The 21,259-nt window shown below is 38.5% G+C and overlaps 1 protein-coding gene and 1 long non-coding RNA gene across 2 annotated transcripts; one reads left to right on the top strand and one right to left on the bottom strand.

The window, feature by feature from the left end:
- The first annotated feature begins 1,491 nt into the window (after window positions 1-1,491).
- Window positions 1,492-16,555, top strand: LOC107556622 (cytohesin-1-like). The gene is made up of 11 exons (XM_016239762.1): window positions 1,492-1,649; window positions 2,575-2,641; window positions 2,739-2,857; window positions 4,693-4,773; window positions 5,289-5,401; window positions 6,385-6,533; window positions 6,868-6,979; window positions 13,473-13,549; window positions 13,714-13,782; window positions 13,913-14,067; window positions 16,457-16,555. The coding sequence occupies exons 2-11, from the start codon at window positions 2,582-2,584 to the stop codon at window positions 16,533-16,535; spliced, it is 1,014 nt and encodes a 337-aa protein (XP_016095248.1). The 5' UTR covers window positions 1,492-1,649; window positions 2,575-2,581; the 3' UTR covers window positions 16,536-16,555.
- Window positions 9,212-20,875, bottom strand: LOC107556623 (uncharacterized). Its single transcript, XR_001605307.1, has 3 exons — window positions 20,865-20,875; window positions 14,190-14,195; window positions 9,212-10,192 (listed from the first exon to the last, which is right to left on the bottom strand). It is a non-coding gene; the product is annotated as an uncharacterized lncRNA (long non-coding RNA).
- Window positions 20,876-21,259: the final 384 nt, after the last annotated feature.

Genomic DNA, 21,259 nt, shown 5'->3' with positions numbered 1-21,259 from the left:
AAACTTAACAACTAACTATTAATAAGCAGCAAATTAGGAGTTTATCGAGGGAAAAGCCGTCAATAGCTAGAATTTAACCTTAAAATAAAGTGACCAGATGTTTCAGTTTTTCTCTGCATCTGTCCTCCACTCAGTTTAGCTGAATATCTTCTGATCTTTTATTAAATGTGTAGCAAGCAGTGCCTTGTTAGCAACAAAACGGCTAACCAAATTACATTGAAACAGAAATGTGACATAAACCAGATTGAGAAATTTGAAATATCAATAGTAAGGTGTTTCGGCATTCGGTATTCTACCAAATGTGACACGTTTATGGCAAGTTAGTAAAACAAAGACAGACTGATGCCCCATATTTTACTCTTGATAGTTATTTTGAAAGGTTTTCTTTGGCATTCTGTATTAATATGCCAAGTTGCTTAAATAAAAATAAATAAATAAATAAAGGCATTAGTTATATTATGATTTCATCTTATTTCACAGCTGCTATTCAGGAATCTAAAAATATATGTGGTGATAATGTAGAATCTGACCAGTAATTCACTAAATATGAACACAATTCGTCCAAATAGGAAATGACTAAAGCTGATAGGAACAGGGCGGAATTGTTTAGGAAAGGACACTCATGCATGAGCTAAATGCTGATCATTTTCAGCTTTACTACTATGACACAGTCAAATCAATTCAATCTGTCAGGGCACTGACCTCCAGAATACAACATACTTGCTTCAAATTACTTTTTTCCATGGGAATGTTTAATTTCTTACAGCTTAACAAATTTACGAAAACTTCCCTGCACTCTCTAAAACACATTTCTACATGTTAAAATCTTCTGACAAGAAGTGGTTCTGTTTTCCTTTGGGAAGACGAACGTCTGGGAAAACCAAAACAGCCTTTTCTTTGCTAGTGAATTTTTTAGACATATAAACAGACAAGAACAAACACTTGAGCGAATTTCACCACCATACAGTTGGTGGTTAAACAGGAAAAATGAATACGAGGAGGGGAAAGCTCTTCATTGTGGGACCTCAGGACCGGTCTGGCTCCAGACCGTCACTAAACTCTTGGCAGAAGAACTCTTGGCATTAATCTCTACAAACACATGGTAAAATAATCAAATTTTGATGTCTCTAGTCTTTACTCTGGGGCCATTCTCCAGTTGCCCTCTTTAATGGCATTTATATCAAACAGAGCAGTCTGGCGCAAACGATTCATTCGCTGGAATTAGATTTGAGACGTTAATGTCAGGCCTCGGTGAGGTGGGACAGGACACATGTAAAGACTGCCACAGTACTCTCTTCTAGTAGACCTTTACACATTGTCCTAATCATGCACAGATAAGTGTGTTTAAACCAACCTCGATTGTTTGATTTTGTTGCTTCATGCTGAATTTCGCTTTCTTTGAAGAACGAAAATTTCATAGCTTCTTTGTAGGACAAATGGGGTTGCTTTACTCACAACACGACTCCAAACAGAATGTGCATGTCTTTTTGTTCCATTTCTCGTCTTTATCAACCACAATAGTAGTGTTATTATTATCTCTGAAGTCTTGTTTGATTTGAACCATCTCATGTCCTCTCACCACAGCGTCTGAAAGATGAGATAGCCGAAGTGACTAGTGAGATCGAGAACCTGGGTTCCACAGAGGAGAGGTGAGCGGGCATCCCCTGACAGACTACTCACACCCACTTCACTTCCACTGATGTGCTCACTTTGTGAGTCATTCGTGAGGTCAAATCTGACTAGCATCTTAGCACCTAGCTACACAATCTACCATTCTGCAAAATGAAGCACCATAGAGAATTTCCAAAGAGATGTCAGCGTATTTCTGTCTGTGAAAGAATGCCGAGATTCAAAAACGATTCCTGTACTCTTTAAAAAAACAAAAAACAAACAAACAAAAAAAACAAATGGAACTGATTTAAAATGAGAACCAAATTTCAATTCAGTTTCACTTTTGGATCCGTTCACATATTATGGAGGATGTCAGTATGGCTGTATATTAGGGGTGGGTGATATAGCCTCAAAATTATATCACGATATTTCAAGAATATTTGCGATAACGATATTTATGACGAAAGTGACTTACCCCTTACTTACCCCTAATTTACACTGCACGCATCTGCGGCGCGTTACGGCTCCGACGCGGCCACTCTAGTCAATGCTTGTGTTTACACCAGCAGCAGCACGTTTCAGAAGCATCCCAGAAGCGGCTCTCCGCGCTGCTTCGCTAAAGATATGCGCCTCACCTATTTTTGACGATAAGAGTGTGCGCTCGAATATGCTATAGAACCGCTCTCGCGATACTTTGATGTCATACATCAGTGTGCAGCGCTGCTTCAAGTCGAACACACCTATTGGGTTTGTGGTGGTGTTGTTGTGCGCGCTAGGGAATGTATATCCGCCATATGTCATCGCATCGCTATATCATTGATATCGCGATATGACACTTTTTTATCATGTAAAAATGTATACCTATACCTATAAAAAAACCTTATGAAATCTTTTGTAAAAGGGCATAAAAAACATTTATGAACATCATAAATTTATGTTTAAAAATCATTATTATCGCTGCAGAAAAAACATGCAGAGGAACAAACAAGTGGCAATGGGCCGCAAGAAATTCAACATGGACCCCAAAAAGGTGATTAAGCAGTCTATTAAAGCATATTCACTGAATGAATTTTGTATCATTTGTCTTTTTTAAAGGCTCAACACCTTCTATACATGTGTTTTTGTAGGGAATCCAGTTCCTCATTGAAAATGACCTTGTGAAGAACACCAGTGAAGACATCGCACGCTTTCTCTACAAGGGTGAAGGTCTTAACAAGACCGCAATAGGAGACTACCTGGGAGAGAGGTGAGTGTGTGGATATTAGTGCACGTCCACAGTCAATAGAAAATAAAATGACGGAACCCAGTAGTGATAGGGATATTTGACTATTGATGCAAGTCATTTTTTCAGGGTTTAGGCTTGTAATTGGTAGCTGCAGTCTATCCATCTTTGTTTCTTTAAGATGCTGAAATTAGCTAAATTTCACTGGCTAAAAGGTCCATTGTGTCCACTGTCAGCAGTGTAGAGATGCACACAAAGCACCGCTCCCACAGAAGTCAGCTTCATCCCAAACAGCATTCTGCTGGTCAATTCATGCTGAAAAATCTGTGTGGGGAAATGTTTTCCTCCTACCCAATATTACCGAGCACACAGATTCCTGTTGAAAAATGCAATGCAAAATTTCGCCGTTCAATGGTAAATGTGACTGTGAAGTGTCTCAAAAGACAAGTCAATCATTTGGTTTGGTGTTGCATATTTGCATCAACAAAATATAGCTAATATGGCACCAAAATTAATATCGCTGAATAATCTTGACTTTAAAACTTGTAAGCAGCATTAAATTACTTCTATACCTTTAAACCAACCAGTAGTAGAAACATTAGTTTAGTTTAATATCTGTCAGCCGGTCTTTGTGCTAAATTCCTGGAAACTGGTGTCATCTTCTTACAGCAATTTGTACAGAGATACGGGATAATGTGGATTTCTCTGATCAGCCTTTTATCCTGACTCTTAGCTCATTTGACTCTTCATATTGAAGGAATGTTGACTCAAACAGGACTAAAATTCAGTAATTCAAAGAGGCGTGTTATTCTAGTTCACTGGGCAACACCTAGTGACTAGGTTGCATCTGCGCAATAATTCCTTTTTTTCCCTTCTTTGTCTCATCTTGGATTTCATTCCCACCGCTTCCTTGTTTTCTCTACTGGGTGTGGCTGCTGAACAAGTCAGGAAATGGAAAGCAGGGCTCTCTCTAAGACAGCAGATCAGATTGTATCTCTGAGCACTTCAGTTCCTCTGGTAGGGAGGGGTCTGCGGTGCTTTGTTCAGTGAGTGCACTGTCACCAGATCAAGATTGCCATCATCCCCATGAGGGATATCACATCCTCTGCTTGTAGAGGTTAAATGGCAAGACTTTGAAAAATGGTGCAGTGCTGAATGATCCCACATCCACTTTGACTTGAATAAGTCTTGTGCAAGAGAATTATGAACTTTTATCCACCCATAATAAGACAAATTTGCTTATCCTTATTGCATGGAAATGAGCAGCCAGTACATTTTTCGAAATCTCTCCTTTTGTGTTCCATGAAATAAAGAACGTCACTCTGGTTTGAAACAACATGAGAGTGTTATTAAAAATTACAGGATATTTATTTGTGGTTTGAGTCACTCCTTAAAGGAATAGTTCACCCAAAATGGAAAATTCTGTCATTTACTCATCCCCATGTCATTACAAACCCTTAAGACTCATTTTTGAAACACAAATGAAGGTCTTTTTTTTTAAAGTGATTTTTGTCACTTCATTGAAAATGAATTCCACCAAAACTTTCAAGCATCAAAAAGTTCATAAAGGCATCATAAAAGTAGTGCATATGAATCAAGCAGTTTAATCCAAATCATCTGAAAAGATAAATAATTTGTATATGATGAACAGTTTTAATTTAGTCTTTCATTCACATATAAATAATTAGCAATGCACATGTACAGAACACTTAAATATATGGTAAGCATAAGATGAACAAAAATATACTAGGTCTGGGATAAAAAAGAGTTTTCTGTTTGAGTGAACTATCCCTTGAAACTATTAAGTGTCCTAAAATTTGTAACTTACTACTTGCTCTCATTTTCGCTTTGTTCAACAGGGATGACTTCAATATCCAAGTCCTTCATGCTTTTGTGGAGCTGCATGAGTTCACAGATTTGAACCTGGTTCAGGCTCTCAGGTAAAACTGACTGTAGAATCCAGTATGGGCTCAATTAGTCTCTATTGGTATGTTCCAAATGGCATACTACCTACTTATTTTCATTAGAAAATAATATGCAGTATGTATAATGTGTGGAAATTATTCATTTGGAATTTATGAAAGACCTGCTATATTTGCCACTGTGTGCAGTATGCAAACAACACAATTCATTGGGTACAGCATCCACAGCATATCAGCTGTGATATCAGTGACATCAGACCACCAAGTATGCAACATAATGAAATCATAATGTGGCAACAGATGCTGTTTGAAATATTAAAAATAATACTACTACATGATTACTGTAACTGCTGTATAAAAAGCAGTACACTGGCATTTCATTGTAAATATAAACAGTGTATTTCACAAGAAGTATACTGTATGTAATTTAATCTCATTGCTTAGTGTTTTGATCCTGACACACACATCTCACTTTGAATGTCCTGGTATGTAATGTGTTTTTAAATATCATTATGATATTTGTCTCCACACAGGCAGTTTCTCTGGAGTTTCAGACTTCCTGGTGAGGCCCAGAAGATTGACAGAATGATGGAGGCGTTTGCCCAGCGCTACTGCCAATGCAACCCGGGAGTCTTTCAGTCCACAGGTGGCTCTGCTTTACATTTTAGTCTGTGTTCTGTATTCAATCATGCATTTATAGCATTTCCAAGAAACATGAGCTGTGTTTTACCAATATTGCTTTCCACAGTAATGCTCACAAATTGAGAGTTTGAAATATTGAATTGGACAGATGCATTCTTCTCTAAATAAATACAGAGTTCTGGCATGAAACGCTAGATGGCGCAGTCTGATAGGTCGAACTCAATCTGACCTAATGATATCATTATCACATGGCACAGCTGATTGGTTCTCTCCTGTATCGATAGCCAATGAGCTCGCTGCTCAACATTCACGTATATGACTAGTGCTTGCTGTAGCTGTTGCAGCTTGCTTCAGAAACCCTCCACCTTCCCCAGCTCCACCTGTATAGATCTGCTACGAGGTGATTCATGAATGCTATATGGGGGTTATTTCATGTATGCTATATTTGCAGCAGCAATATTTCTTACATGCTCACAGCAGCATGTTGTGGATGAATTGGCAGTAGTAAGTCTCGGTACTTGCTCTGCCGCAACAGCAGCATAGCAGATCTATTCCGCCAAGACCAAATACATTAACATTGTCATGTACATTACCATGCCAATCCCTCCAAGAGTTGTCATGACAAAAATTACATTTAACAGTTGCCTATATTTCCAACAGGTAAAAGAAATTTCCAGGCAGATGGCATTAAAAAAAATTAGTGTGTGTAAATGCTAGCAAGTTGTTAAATGCCCTCACACACATATTCACACCTTGCTACCCTACACACCCTTTAAGTTCTGTGTTTGGTCTGTTTGCTGTGTATGTATTAGACACTCTTCCTGGATGTTCATGTCATGTTCACCCTCTGTTAACTTCACAGTCATACTACTACTTATTAGCATTAATTCGACTTACAGTATGAACATGAACTATTTAAATGACAGTGATGGAAAGATGCTGAATGTCATTGTAAATGGTTGTGACGAACAGCATGCTTTTTTGCAGACACGTGCTACATTCTGTCCTTCGCCATCATCATGTTAAACACCAGCCTTCACAACCCAAACGTTAAGGACAAGCCCACAGTAGAGCGATTCATCTCCATGAACAGAGGCATTAATGATGGAGGAGACCTGCCAGAAGAACTGCTCAGGGTTGGTCTCCTCGCTCTCACTTCTTTTTATGTTTGTAGATGTATTTAGGCTATATTGTTGTTGTATTTTTTTCTCCAAGTGATGTATATTTCATGTGTTCCCAATGTATTATACATTCTTTTCTTAGACCAGGGTTCCTCATTTCTGGTCCTAGAGAGCCACTTTCCTGTAGAGTAGCTTTCTAGAGGACTTTGCCCAACCATTCTGAATGAATAACACACTTTTTAATGCATTCTGTCTCACCATATAAGTATATTTGTGGCTATACTGTAGATGGCGTGCATGTGCTTGTTTATCTTTTGAACTTCATAGTCTTTTGGTTTGACTTATGCAGAATCTATATGAGAGCATCAAGAACGAGCCCTTCAAAATTCCTGAGGATGATGGCAATGACTTGACACACACTTTCTTCAACCCTGACAGAGAGGGCTGGCTGCTCAAACTGGGTGAGTGGGACTACATGAGTACAATATGTATACATTTTTTTACCTTCACATGCACTTACACTTGAATAAGAGATGTTCTGATCGAGCACATGGACTGAGTGTGAGATTTAATGCTTACATGCACTTCCTGAAAGCCAATTTCTATGATCTTCACAACACTTCTACACATCAGATTATACAGTAGCACATCTTTCCCTCTGCTCTCACTTCATATGAAGGTAATCACATTTCATGATCACAATGAATCAACTGCTTGAGATTGAACACATCCTTTTATAATTACACATAATTCGGTTGGATGTTAGGAAGTGTTAGGAATCAGAGCGCTGTCACTGTCATGAGAGCTGCAAGAGAAACTGCTCCTTCAGTTTTCAGTTATAAAACGACAACTGGTTGTTATTTGAATGAAAAACGCTCATTAATAGGTATATCCATGATTACTGTAAAATGCTGAGAAACACACCTATGAGTGCACCTTGTGAAAAAATTCCCAAGCAGTTGAATTTTATTAATTTATATGACTTTCCAGGTCTAGAAATCACACTTTTATAGTTCTTCAAAGCCACCTGGTTGAGAATCACAGATTCAGAGCATTATAGAGACTTCATAGACTTCATACATTTTTTACAGGGAACTTCATTGAGGGTTTCACAGAGAGCCCACCAATTATTGTTTGAAATGACAATCCGCAGCAAAAATATTAGTGCTGTCAAACGATTAATCGCGATTAATCGCATCCAAAATATAAGTTTTTGTTTACATAATATATGTGCGTGTGCTGTGTATATTTATTATTTATAAATACACACACATGCATGTATATATTTAAAATATATATGTTATATTTATATATTAACTGTTTATATATTAACTAGATTTATATATAATATAAATTATATTAATATAAATGTTTTCAAAATATGTCAATTCAGTACTTGCACAATGTCTGAGAGACGTTTCTGTGTAAATAAACCCAAAGCACGTGAACATAAAACCACCTCTCAGATGCAAACGTTTGCGTCCTTTTTGTGCTTAAATGGGCAAATACACAAAACACAGCTGGTTATTTCTCAGTTAAGAAAATCATGTGTATCGGTACAGTATATTAGATTTGTGCATTAGGTCTTAAAGTGACAGCAGCCTAACACCCCTGCTACTGTCTGTGTAATGATAATTAAACACTAAAAGACAAAGCGAAAATTACTCACTGCTCTTGAATGAGTAGTTTTTGTAGATTTAATAAGAATCAATGTATATTTAATTCATATATAAAAGGCTATGCATTTTTTTAAGCTTTGATTACTTATTCAATTTATGTAGTATTTTTTTTGTTTGTTTTGTTATTGTTGTTTATAGATGGATGTGAAAAAGATAAACCTGAACTATTTTCATTGTTCATGTTTTCTTACTGTATGTTTACTTTTGAGCTTATACTTGCATTAGTTAGGCTAGTATTTTTTTAGTATTAGTTCTTGCAGTGAATTGTCAAGAATTGTGAAATTTCTAAATATAAATAAATAAATCGAAAATGATGTCAGGACAAACATATTTTAGGCAAAATTTTCTTTATTTTAGCAAAACTAATACTGTTATCATGAAATAAAGTTGCACATAAGATTTTGGTTATATAAGATTTTGGAAAAGAGCAGCTTGGACATACTTCTAAATATTGTCTTTTGTGTTCTATTGAAGAAGGAATTCATATGGGTTTGGAACAAAATGATGACAGAATGTTCATTTCTCTGTGAACTGTTTCTTTTCAAATGATATTCAATCATTAATAGTTGAATGTCTGGAGTGCACAAGATGTGGTGTTTGATCTGATTAGACTGAGTCAGAAAACTGCATCTGGACCAAAGACTGCTGTTCTTCATGCTGTATGTAAAGTATAGATGTGTGTGTGATGCTGGATTGCAGTGCTGAGGAAAGTGTGTTTGTGTGTGTGTGTGTGTGTGTGTGTGCACGTTTTTGTGACAAATGAGGACATAAATTTGTATAATGACAAAGGTATGACATAGGTATTACAAGGAGAAGGTGACTTTTCAGGACATTACCACATGTCCCCACTTTTCAAAACGCTTATAAATCACACAGAATGGAGTGTATTGAAAATCTGAAATAGCACAAAGTTTCCTGTGAGGGGTAGGTTGAGGGGTAGGATTGGTGTAGGGCAATAGCACATACGGTCTGTACAGTATAAAAACCATTACGCCAATGGGATGTCCCCACTTTTCACAAAAACAAACCTGCGTGCGTGCGTGTGTGTGTGTGTGTGTGTGTGCGCGCGTGTGCTTGGTCAGATCAGACTCACCACTAGGATGCTGGGTGAGGGTGGGTTTCGTGAATCACTGAAACCAAAATCAAACCATAATCTGAAGTGTTCTGATTCACTCTCAAGTCAAGAATATGAGATAAGCACATACATTTGTATAATAAAATACTTCTAAAAGAAATTAAGGATTGAGCCTTTTTGTTGTCACATCAGAGACCTGACTAGGAACACCCATCACTCACCCAGCCCTGTATCAGTGTCTGTCAATCAATCTGCCTCCTCTGCAGCCCAGCAAGGCTCCTCATGCCCCCCTCCACAAATCTCCTTCCTCTCTGAGGCATTTCTGGACGGGGTTTCTGCTGTACGCCCGCAGCTGGAGTGATCATTAATCACAGCCGATAACTCAATCAGCCAATCAGCTTGCTCAGAAACCTCTTCACCTGCTGTAGTGCTCTGATTCGTGTTTGTCGCTCATGTCAGTATTAGAATACAATGGCAGTCTGTAGTGCAGGAGGATCATTTCCTGTTCAGCAGAAATGCTTGAAATGCTTTTGGGTGCTTGACATGACCTGCTTGTGTGCAGTGCTGTATTGCATAGAAAACTAATTGAACAACATTAGGCCTGTCACGATCATGAATTTTGTGCTGAAGATGATTTTTTATGTTTTACAGGAAAACATGTAATTATATTTTTCACTGCTGTAAAAATAACATTTTAAAAGTAGAATTTTTTTTTTTGTGCATCTTTCATTCACTAATCACACTAATCATTCACACTGGAGCTCAGCAGACCTGAAATATAATATAATATAATATAATATAATATGAGGGAACTTACAAGCCTTTATTTTCTATGAATAAAGAACTGAAGAAGTGTCTTTGTATACTTTACAGCAGAGTTTTATTATTTTCATAAATAAAATGAGCGACTCATCCTGTGACTGTCATTGGCGCTACGTGAAACTCTAAGGCCCAAGAATGTTTAGCATGAAATGGATGTAAAATAATAGTAAAACCAGAGCATTTTTTCGACCATTATGCACATTAGGCTTTTATTATAAACTTCTGCATTAAAATGTACATTATTTAAATGGCAAAACTGCAGTAGTATCATGGTTATCTCAAATATTAGTGATTAGATAAAATAACCAGTAATCAGTCACAGTAACAGGCCTAAAAAACATTTTGCTACTGATTTTATAATCATCATGCATGCAGATTTTATTAGCTCATATTCACTAAGAGACTTCATATGATACTTGATACAGCACATTTGAAAATCCACTGCAGAATCAGCCAAAATCAAATTTGAGATATAATTCTGAACAGGTAGAAATAGACTATTTAGTTTTAAATGACTTAAAGATGTCTACAGACATCAACCACACTTACACTCAGTTAAAAGTGTTTTTGCTTGCACTTTGGTTGCATCTACTTTGCCGGTGTGATCAGGTTCCCCTGGAGAGGAAACGAGGGTGGCGCAGGTCAGAGGTCATCCTCGGATCACTGAGCGCTGTATTTACCTTGCAGTCCCTATAGAGAGGGACGTGGGAAAATGTCCCAAGAATGTGAGCTTAAGAATGTACTGCACTGACCTGCTGTCAGAGTTTGTCACAGCAGATTACTAACATAGTCTGTTAGTTAATTAGGTGCTTAATATTATTATCACCAAATAGAGCGTGTTGGCGTATTTTTGTAGGCCAATCCAGTTTGCATCACCCTGGTTACCGTGACAAAAAGCCAGTTAGTGTTTTCAATTAGCTTTCGGATTATTGAAAATAAGATAACCTTCACAAATGAACAACGTTTCAAAGCTTAAATACAATCGCCAGAAGTAAAAAGCTAAACATAGGCCATAAATGAACTACACCATGAGTTAATGGGCCCTATTTTAACGATCTAAGCGCATGGTCTAAAGCGCACGGTGCAGTTGCGCTTACGGCGTGTCCGAATCCACTTTTGCTAGTTTAAAGGGTTAGTTCACCCAAAAATGAAAATGATCCTGTGTTTTATTCAAAGCTTAAATACAATCGCCAGAAGTAAAAAGCTAAACATAGGCCATAAATGAACTACACCATGAGTTAATGGGCCCTATTTTAACGATCTAAGCGCATGGTCTAAAGCGCACGGTGCAGTTGCGCTTACGGCGTGTCCGAATCCACTTTTGCTAGTTTAAAGGGTTAGTTCACCCAAAAATGAAAATGATCCTGTGTTTTACTCACCCTCAAAGGATCCTAGGTGCATATGACTTTCTTCTTTCAGACGAATCGGCGGATAACGCAGCACGTATGCGCAGCGCACGCGCCTCTTAGAAATGCTTCGGTTTGTACTTCTAATTCGTGACCGGCGTTTTGTTTTGTTCTCTCTCCGCGTTCGTCACTAATCGCGCAACGCTGACGTCATACGTCATCCACCGGAACGGCTTCCGCGTATGACAGATAACGGAAGTAAGAGAAAAGTGTTTATTACGTTTGAAATATGGATATTTTTCTTACAAAAACACATGGATTCGCTACAGGAGGCCTTTATTCACCCCCGGATCCGTGTGAAGCATGTTTTATTACGAATGCGCGAGCTTTATTTGCCGACTTGTGGACTGTTCAAGGGCAACACCTGCTGACTGCAATGATAGAGCTTGGAATAGCCAGGACAATTTTTAATATAACTCCGACTGGATTCGTCTGAAAGAAGAAAGTCATATACACCTAGGATGCTTCGAGGGTGAGTAAAACACAAGCCAATTTTCATTTTTGGGTGAACTAACCCTTTAAGGAATGGTCGGCGCCCGGCGCATGGTCTAAAAGGGTTGTCCCTATTCTCTTAATGAGTAATGGGTGTGTTTTGGGCGTAACGTGCAATAAACCAATCAGAGTCTCATCTCCCATTTACATGGCGGAATTTACAAGCGGAAAAACGGAAGGCTTCTCTAGTGAGGGAACGGATCTGCTCGAGCTCGTAATTCTGATACATGCAAAGACTATCCATTATGACATGTAGGCATTTTTATGTATATGTACACAATAATCATCTTTTAGATTTTAATTCTTTAATTTTTCATTTTTAAAAATGTTTGTGTGCTGCTGCACATGTGTGTAATAAGAAAAGTGTATGCGTGTTGTGCACCCGCCTATAGGCGCATATTACTAACGCGCTCTTTAAATAACAAAAAATAAATATCGCGTCCAGACTTTAGACCAGGTTTCAGTTGGTCAATGGCTCAAAATAGCAACGCACCAGCAATGCACCTGAACACACCTCATTTTCAGACCAGCACACCCATGGGCGCACAAATAGGCGCAAATGCATTTGCTATTTAAACAACGTGGCGCAGGACGTGAAAATGACAACTGCGTCTGGCTGAAACGAGCAAAAAACACTTGCGTCGCACCTGGTGCCGCATTGCGCCTGGTGTATGATAGGGCCCTATCTTTTCGGTTTTCAAAATAAAAGCCTGTTTGGCTTTTTTAAGACTAGTAATAGCTTTTTAAAAAAGTCACAAGGGGGTTTTATTGATGTATTTTATGTCTTCAAATAAAATGTAAGCATATGCTTAGCCTGTTAACCACAGACCTTATTTCAGGCCAGAAATCCATTTTAAAACACCCATTGACAAGCGGATGTTGATCTCATTTCAGGATTTTGTTCTACAAAAATATCATCTCTGCTGCACTCTTGATTCTTGTTCTTAGTTTAGTTTAGTCTTTTAGTCACTTTTAGTTTTAGGCATTGTCATTCAAGTCTACATTTTATTAATATTTTGACATTTTTGCTAATTATATTGGTAAGAATATAAAAAAAAGGACAAGAAATAATGACGAGAAGACGACTGAGAAATGGCAACCTTTGTGTATTTCACATCTTTCTGGAAAGCAAACATCAACTAGTTCTAGAGCTTATTGCTCCGTTTAAACACGTTTACTTTTGGCTGGTCCTTTCAGAGGTAAACAGAGTTTTTGAGCGGGGTTAAGAGGAATGGCAACTCTCAGGTGAAGCTCGACTCGTGGCGTGTGTTGGACCGTGGCTGGTTTGAGCATGGTGTGGTGTTGCTCGTAAGGAATGCTGTGCTTGGGCCTTATTGGACATGGAGTCCCTGTAGAAGAGCTCTCATTGTCTGTTCATCTGTCTGTCTGCTCTTCTGCCGCTCAACTCTTCAGCTGCACGGATCTGTGACGTCTGACGCCTCATCACACGGAAAACTAACTCTCATCTTTTGTTCCTCAGGGGGACGCGTCAAAACCTGGAAAAGGCGGTGGTTCATCCTCACAGATAACTGTCTTTACTACTTTGAGTACACTACTGTGAGTACTGAAGAAAGAAGAACTTGTCATGCTAGATGGAGAGATTTATGGCTTTTTTTTGTGTGATATCTGACATGCAAAACCCTTTTCGTCGTCTTCTTTTTTGACCCAGCAATAGATGATGGTGAATTGTAATAAATGGAAACGTGTCTCTTTTCATGTAGGATAAAGAACCAAGAGGCATCATCCCCCTGGAAAACCTCAGCATCCGTGAAGTGGAGGACAAGAAGCCGGTAAAACATCCTTCTCTGCTATTTTGAAACTGCAGAGACAGGATCTTTTCCTGATTATCTAGGGAGAGTTGACACCGTATCTCCCCCTGGAGGTCAGATGTGTGATTGTCTGCATGTGTTTGCTTCTCAGAACAGCTTTGAGCTCTTCATCCCTGACAATAAGGACCAGGTGATCAAGGCGTGTAAGACCGAGGCGGACGGACGGGTCGTTGAAGGGAATCACACCTTCTACCGCATCTCCGCTCCCACCACCGAGGAGAAAGATGAATGGATGAACAGCATTAAGTGAGTGGATATTCTGGTTTAAATACAGCTCTTCTATGTTAATGGAATATTCATTTGTGGTCAGATCCAGATAATTCCCATTCTGGAGTCAGGTATTTTTCTATAATGACACAATGTATAACTGACCACTGTATCATTTCAGTGGTTCCCCATAGCTGGGCTAGTTTTGTATCTCTCATATGACTCTCACTTTCTTCTGACATAATGAAACAAGTCAATATTTAATGTAAATTCAGTGGATTTTTTTACACTAAGCGCAAATAGCCCATCTTGTTGGCAGAGGCACAAACATGTGATTGGGATAGACAAAAGACCCGAGTTTGAATTAGCCTTTTGTTTGTTTTGAGTTTTGCCGAACTCGTTCCTCTCTCTTTCTTCCCTCTTTTCCCATCACATATCAGATCGGAAAGGTGTTTATTTTCAATAAAAATGGAGGGAATATTCAAAAAGTGGAGTAAAAAGGTAGAGTTAGGGGTAGGTGCATGACTGGTTTTTACTGTCCATTTAAAGGGTTAGTTCACCCAAAAAGATTGAAAAATCAATAACAGAATTTAAATTTTTGGGTGAACTATCTCTTTAAGGCTGCTTCCATTTACTAATAAAAAAAATATAATTTACATGCAATATGTTATTACTGCGTACTGTTTTGTAATGTACTACAATACTGAGGTGCAAATATCTGCCAAGAAGCCTATAAATAGCATCTACAGTAACTACTATTTACATTTATTGCAAAGAAAATACCGCATTTTACATTTGTATGTATAGATCTTTATACAGCACAGGTTGTTTCAAAGCAGCTTCATAGTAATAAACAGGAAGATAACAGTATTAATGTTGCAAAATTCAGGTATGAAACTAATTGAATTTCAGCTGTGAAGCAGCTTTACAGTAGGACAGTAGTGTTGTTATTCAGTGTTGATTAGATTTAACAATGTCAATGTTGAAAAGTTAATCAAATACGAAATTAATTCAGTTGTGCTCTACAAAAGATCAATTCAGATTTTGGACCAGATTTACTAACAGCTTGTGTCGGCAAATCGTTTTTAAAAAGATTTACTAACGGCAAATCGTCTTTTGCCGTTAAAATAATAGTCAGGATTTACTAAAGAATTAGTGCTGAAAAGTCGTGGACACAGTTATTTTTGCGCCTGACCTTATTGAATATGCATTTGTAGGAGTTTCCCTTTCAAACACAAAATTTATGAGAGGAGAGTATTAAAATGAATCACACAACGTGATTTACTAACGTTTGCACTTGTGAAATGACTGGTATTTGCGCCATTATTTAACACCAAAAGAGCCTGTCTTAAAGCAGGCGGTAATTTGCGCTGCTCTGTGTAGATTGCGCTGGTCATTATGGAAATGATCTGGCTGCGTCTGAGTTCTTTAATGTGGGCATTGTCAGTAAATCACACGCAGAATTTGTCCTTCCCATCGGCGCTTTTATGGAAATGTGCTCTAATGCTAATTTGCCTTTTTTAGTAAATCTGGGCCTAAGTTTTGTTCTCATCCAATAGTATCAGTCCAATCGATAATATTCAAAAGTATTAAGTGTTATTTAAAGGGATAGTTCACCCCAAAATGAAAATGTTATGTTTATCTGCTTACCCCCAGGGCATCCAAGAAATAGGTGACTTTGTTTCTTCAGTAGAACACAAACGAAGATCTTTAAATCAAACCGTTGCAGTCTGTCATTCATATAATGTAAATGAATGGGAATCATGGCTTTGAGAGTCAAAAAAACATACACAAATTAAACCCTGCTGCTCATGACGATACATTGATGTGTAAAGACACGAAACGATCGGTCTGTGCAAGAAACTGCACAGTATTTATATTGTTTTTTACCTCTGATTCACTGCAATGTCTGAACTGTCCTGAGCACGTCCGCGTCTTCTTCGTCAGCCGGATCGCAGACTTATAAGTGCATTACTGCCACCTATCTCTCAAATGGACCATTGACACTCCTAATTGAGATTGTAGATAGAGTGTGAATGGTCTATTTGAAAGATAGGTGGAGAGGTAAAAAACTATATAAATACTCAGTTTCTTGCACAGACCGATCGTTTCGTGTCTTTACACATCAATGTATCGTCACGAGCAGCAGGGTTTAATTTGTGTATGTTTTTTTGACTCTCACAGCCATGATTCCCATTCATTTACATTATATGACTGACAGACTGCAACGGTTTGAGTTAAAAATCTTCGTTTGTGTTCTACTGAAGAAACAAAGTCACCTACATCTCGGATGCCCTGGGGGTAATCCGAGATAAACATCAAATTTTCATTTTTGGGTGAACTATCCCTTTAACCACAACTGATTAATCTTGAGCTCTAACATTAGAAGAGAAGCCGTTCTCATAATATTCCTCCTCTTCATCTCCAGGGCGGCCATCAGTAGAGATCCTTTCTACGAGATGCTGGCAGCGAGGAAGAAGAAGGTCTCCTCTATGAAGAGACACTAGAGCTGCTCAGGACGCTGGTGTTACAGATTCAGGGCTACTGGAACTGCTCCCCCTCGTGGAGACAGCTGAGCTGCGCAGAGAGAAAAACAACCCCAGCTTCAGAAAGGAACCAGACCGGATCAGCGGAAAAGCACCTCTTTTAGCTCTAACATTAGAAGAGAAGCCGTTCTCATAATATTCCTCCTCTTCATCTCCAGGGCGGCCATTAGTAGAGATCCTTTCTACGAGATGCTGGCAGCGAGGAAGAAGAAGGTCTCCTCTATGAAGAGACACTAGAGCTGCTCAGGACGCTGGTGTTACAGATTCAGGGCTACTGGAACTGCTCCCCCTCGTGGAGACAGCTGAGCTGCGCAGAGAGAAAAACAACCCCAGCTTCAGAAAGGAACCAGACCGGATCAGCGGAAAAGCACCTCTTTCTAAACATCTTCTTGCTCGGCTCAAGTGTGCATGTGTGTGTGTGTGTGTTGGAAGGAAGTCAGTGGGCTTTTTACTTGCTGCTGCTTCCTTGAAACCCCCAAAGAGAAAATTTTTCCTCACGCTTAACCAAAATACGCTTTGTCCTCTTTCCACGCCTCTCGTCTCTTGCACACGCGCACACTCTTGCGTTATCTGAAATCAGCAGGTCTGACAGAATGTGGAAAACCGAACGAAAGTTCCTACGCGCATCAGAAAAGGACGATTTCCTTCGTGCTGATGATATGTACAGGCAATATGTGTGTGTGTTGGAAGGAAGTCAGTGGGCTTTTTACTTGCTGCTGCTTCCTTGAAACCCCCAAAGAGAACATTTTTCCTCACGCTTAACCAAAATACGCTTTGTCCTCTTTCCACGCCTCTCGTCTCTTTCACACGCGCACACTCTTGCGTTATCTGAAATCAGCAGGTCTGACAGAATGTGGAAAACCGAACGAAAGTTCCTACGCGCATCAGAAAAGGACGATTTCCTTCGTGCTGATGATATGTACAGGCAATAAGTGTATTTTTACTTCTTTTTTTTTTTTTAACCGTGCACAAGCAGCTTAGTCCTCAGAGGTTTATTTGTGTATTTAATTGTAAAAACATTTTCCAAGAAACTTCTATAATTTGCAAAGGAAATCCAACTTTGTTGGGAGGGTGGGAAATCACCCTAGATTTGCTGGCAGATTGATTTGCCCCTAACGGTAAACGGCTCCACGGGCATTTGTTTATTTTCTTGAAATGCGACATGCGTGTTAAGCTTGTTGTGAGAAGCTGCTGCAGTGCTTTGAATATTGGCCGCTGGGTTTGCAGTGTAACACGTAAGCAGAAAGACTGGATGGTGGCCAGCTAGGGATTATGGGATATCACCATTACCAGGATATCATGCATCGGTTCTACCTCTCAGACAGACAAGACGGTAATTAGCATATTGTAATGTTTTTTTTTTTTACGTGAGGTCTTTTAACCTAGAGTGTTTGGACTTTCACATAAAATGCTTTTAATAAAAATGAATAAATGTGCCTAATAACAATTCAAGTTCAGTGTCAGTAAAGACTGTCAATGGCAGGTTCAATCAGAAGATGCTTCAGTGCCTGCTTGTGTTTCTCCAGTCACCTTCCTTTCATGAGTTTCCATCGGTCTAGCAGTTATTCTTCAAGCGAAATGTTAAATCTAAGCAGCATCGGTTTAATTTATCAAAGATGTACATACTTTAGTGTATAGAGAATATTGGTTTCCATTTTATAAATGTGTGTACTGTATGTAGCAGTATTGTACTAGTCGAGTGCCATTTTCTTTCCTTTTTTATTTTTGTGTTCTGGAGGGCCGTACCATTGTAGTGGTAGCCAGATCATGCTGAAATAAAGATATTATAGCAGCTGCGGTTGTGTTTTGCTTTTTGACTTTATCTGATTCAATCACATATAAGCGCTGAGATCAGAACAGCTGTGTCTTCTCAAAATGAGTAACAATTATTGACTAAAAAGAAAGGAAAAGCACAAAACTGAACAGATTTCTGTATACAATCTGTACGCAGTATCTGAGTAATACCGGTAGGTGGCAGCATAACGACAGTTCCCACTAATAATTCAGAGGTAAAGATGTAGGGTTTTCAGTGAGGATCTGTGTAAACAAAAAACGGAGTTAGGGTTTAAAAGTAATGGATTAGAATATTTCGCTACTCTACTAAAAAGTAACTAATTGCGTTACTTAGCTACTCTTTATGAAAAGTAATGCGTTATCCGATTACGTAACTCGCATTACTTGTAACAACACTGATAAACAATTGAATAAACTAATGGTAGTTTGAGGACCAATTCTCACTATTAACTACAACTTTTGCTTCAATAAACTCCTAATTTGCTGCTTATTAATTTAGTAAGGTATTGTTAAACTTAGGTATGATAGGATTAAGGGATCTAAAATATGGTCTTGCAGAATAAAGCATTAATGTGTGACCCTAGACCACAAAACCAGTCTTAAGTAGCACATATTTATAGCAATAGCCAACAATACATAGTATGGGTCAAAATTATAAATTTTTCTGTGATACCAAAAATCATTAGGATATAGGTAAAGATCATGTTCCAGGAAGATATTTTGTAAATGTCCTACCGTAGGGTAAATATATCAAAATTAAATTTTTGAATAGTAATATGCATTGCTAAGAACTTCATTCGGACAACTTTAAAGGCGATTTTCTCAATATTTCGATTTTTATATATATATTTTTTTGCACTCTCAAGATTCCAGATTTTGAAATAGTTGTATCTCGGTTGTCCGATCCTAATAAACCATACATCAATGGGAAGCTTATTTAATTTCAATTAAATTTCGTAATGCTAGTAATATGCAAACTGTGAGAATTGTTGCCTAAGGTGTTACAAAACTAATATTAGAATATAATCATAGAATAGCTCAAATGTAAACATTTTTTTTGCAATAATGCACTTTATATGGAAGTCCATTGGGGCATTGTACCATGTACAATTAAAATACATATTATTTATTAAAAAAAATGCACCCACAAGACTTAAACATTATGTTGCTATAAGACTAGATGGGTAAACATACCAAAACGGTCTGGGCAAGATTATACTGAATCTTTCAATCCATCATGACCATGTAACTTTTGCACGATGCATGAGGATACCAGAAAGTAAAGAACTGGTGTGGAATCCAAATGTCTTGCTGCATAGTGTAATACGGTTTGTTTTAGATAATAAACTATTTTCATTGGTAATTCATTGTCACAGATGTGTTTACAGTGAATACAATCACACAGCTGCATGAGGAATAACAGCAAATGCTGGTTCGTGATACATTAACCAAAAAAGGAAAAACTTCATTACAATTGGATAAAATCCAAACTTACACATTCATTGGCAAGAGAGCTAATTGTTACAGCATTCATATAAAAAAAGGGCATCTGTGAGACATTTCTTTGTTCTCTATTATTTCCTTGTCACAATTGCAACACACTTTACAGAAAACTATGTCATATATATTTAAAGACTTTTATGGACTCCTTATCAATACTCCCAACGTTGACATTTCCTCATGACACCCTCTTATTGTAAATCTGCACACTCTTGTCAGCTCTCCTGAGGAACAGAGTGGCGTTTGATGTTCTGTATTCTTTCTGTTTCTGGAAAATGTCAAATTTCCACAAAGCACAAGTGTGTGTGAGAGAGAAAGAGAACGAGGAAGAGAGAGAGTGTACAGCATGTGAAATGAAACCAGAAGGAATGCTGTTTTGTTTTGGTAATTTTACACGCAGATTTGCTGAAGTGTGAGCTCATGAAAACAGCACAGTTTTTATAGCTAATGCATGTTAACAATGTTAGCAAGTGATGTTAAAAAGAAACTATTGTAATGGTTGTGTTTCACTTAATAGGCAGCAGCACTAATGGAGGGTGGTTTAAAACAAGTACATGCGGTATATCCTGCCCACTTTAAACTGCATCATCGGCCCCTGAACTCAGTGTGAAGGTTTCCTTGCACAGGCTTGGGAAACTGAACAGCAGCCAGCGCACATTATTTCATGCCAGCATTCTGGAAATGCCGAGCGGTCAATGCCCACTTGGCAGCCGCTGCAATGAGATGAGCATGAGTGTCATGTCTCATGCTGGAGTGGGGACAGATATGTCAGCTTGCGGGATTCCTCGTTCCCCCCGGCTAAATAGATCCATGTGCGAACTCACAGGCCGCCAATTAACTACAGCCTGTTTCCCAGAAGAGAGGAGCTCCTCCCGCTCTCACGCACTCCTGTTTGATTCAGCAACTGTGGATCTCACACACACACACAGAGAGAGAGACTGCTGTAGAGATATTATTGTAGGCTAAACTCACAAGAGTGGCTGTGTTTCATTCTACACTGGAGGCATTGTTCGAATAACAATAAAGAAGCTGCTAGAGTTTCTTGGAAACCCAGGACATAAAAAGACTGTTCGCAAAGCCATGAGTTCACACCAAGGAGGTCTGCAATACCTGGGGAGAGCTAGCCGTTCCCATTCAACAAAATATGGACTATGTCTACTTTTCAGTGCCATAAAATGCTTAAATACCATACAATGCTTTTTGGGGTCAACCTGGCAAACCTTGACCAAACCTTGCATCACAGAAGGAATTAAATGTTAAAGTTCATTGACATCTTCCTTCCTTATTGCAGACACCTGTACTTTATGTTTATGATGAGAAATGACTTAATGGCAACAACTATTGCTCTGTTTTGACCTACATTAACTATTGCTTAAATAGACCTAAATTAC

Source organism: Sinocyclocheilus grahami, unplaced genomic scaffold (assembly GCF_001515645.1).
Source record: "Sinocyclocheilus grahami isolate Dianchi unplaced genomic scaffold, SAMN03320097.WGS_v1.1 scaffold574.1, whole genome shotgun sequence".
NCBI classification, from domain to species: domain Eukaryota; kingdom Metazoa; phylum Chordata; class Actinopteri; order Cypriniformes; family Cyprinidae; genus Sinocyclocheilus; species Sinocyclocheilus grahami.
Note: the sequence above shows the minus strand (reverse complement) of the source record. Positions and strands in the feature narration are given on the sequence as shown.

Bases quoted from the DNA above. Each gene is read 5' to 3' on its own strand.
- LOC107556622 (XM_016239762.1), top strand. From the start codon at position 2,582: ATGCAGAGGAACAAACAAGTGGCAATGGGCCGCAAGAAATTCAACATG. The intron at 2,642-2,738 runs GTGATTAAGCAG...GTGTTTTTGTAG, and splicing joins TCAACATGGACCCCAAAAAG to GGAATCCAGTTCCTCATTGA. The intron at 13,550-13,713 runs GTGAGTACTGAA...CTTTTCATGTAG, and splicing joins ACTACTTTGAGTACACTACT to GATAAAGAACCAAGAGGCAT.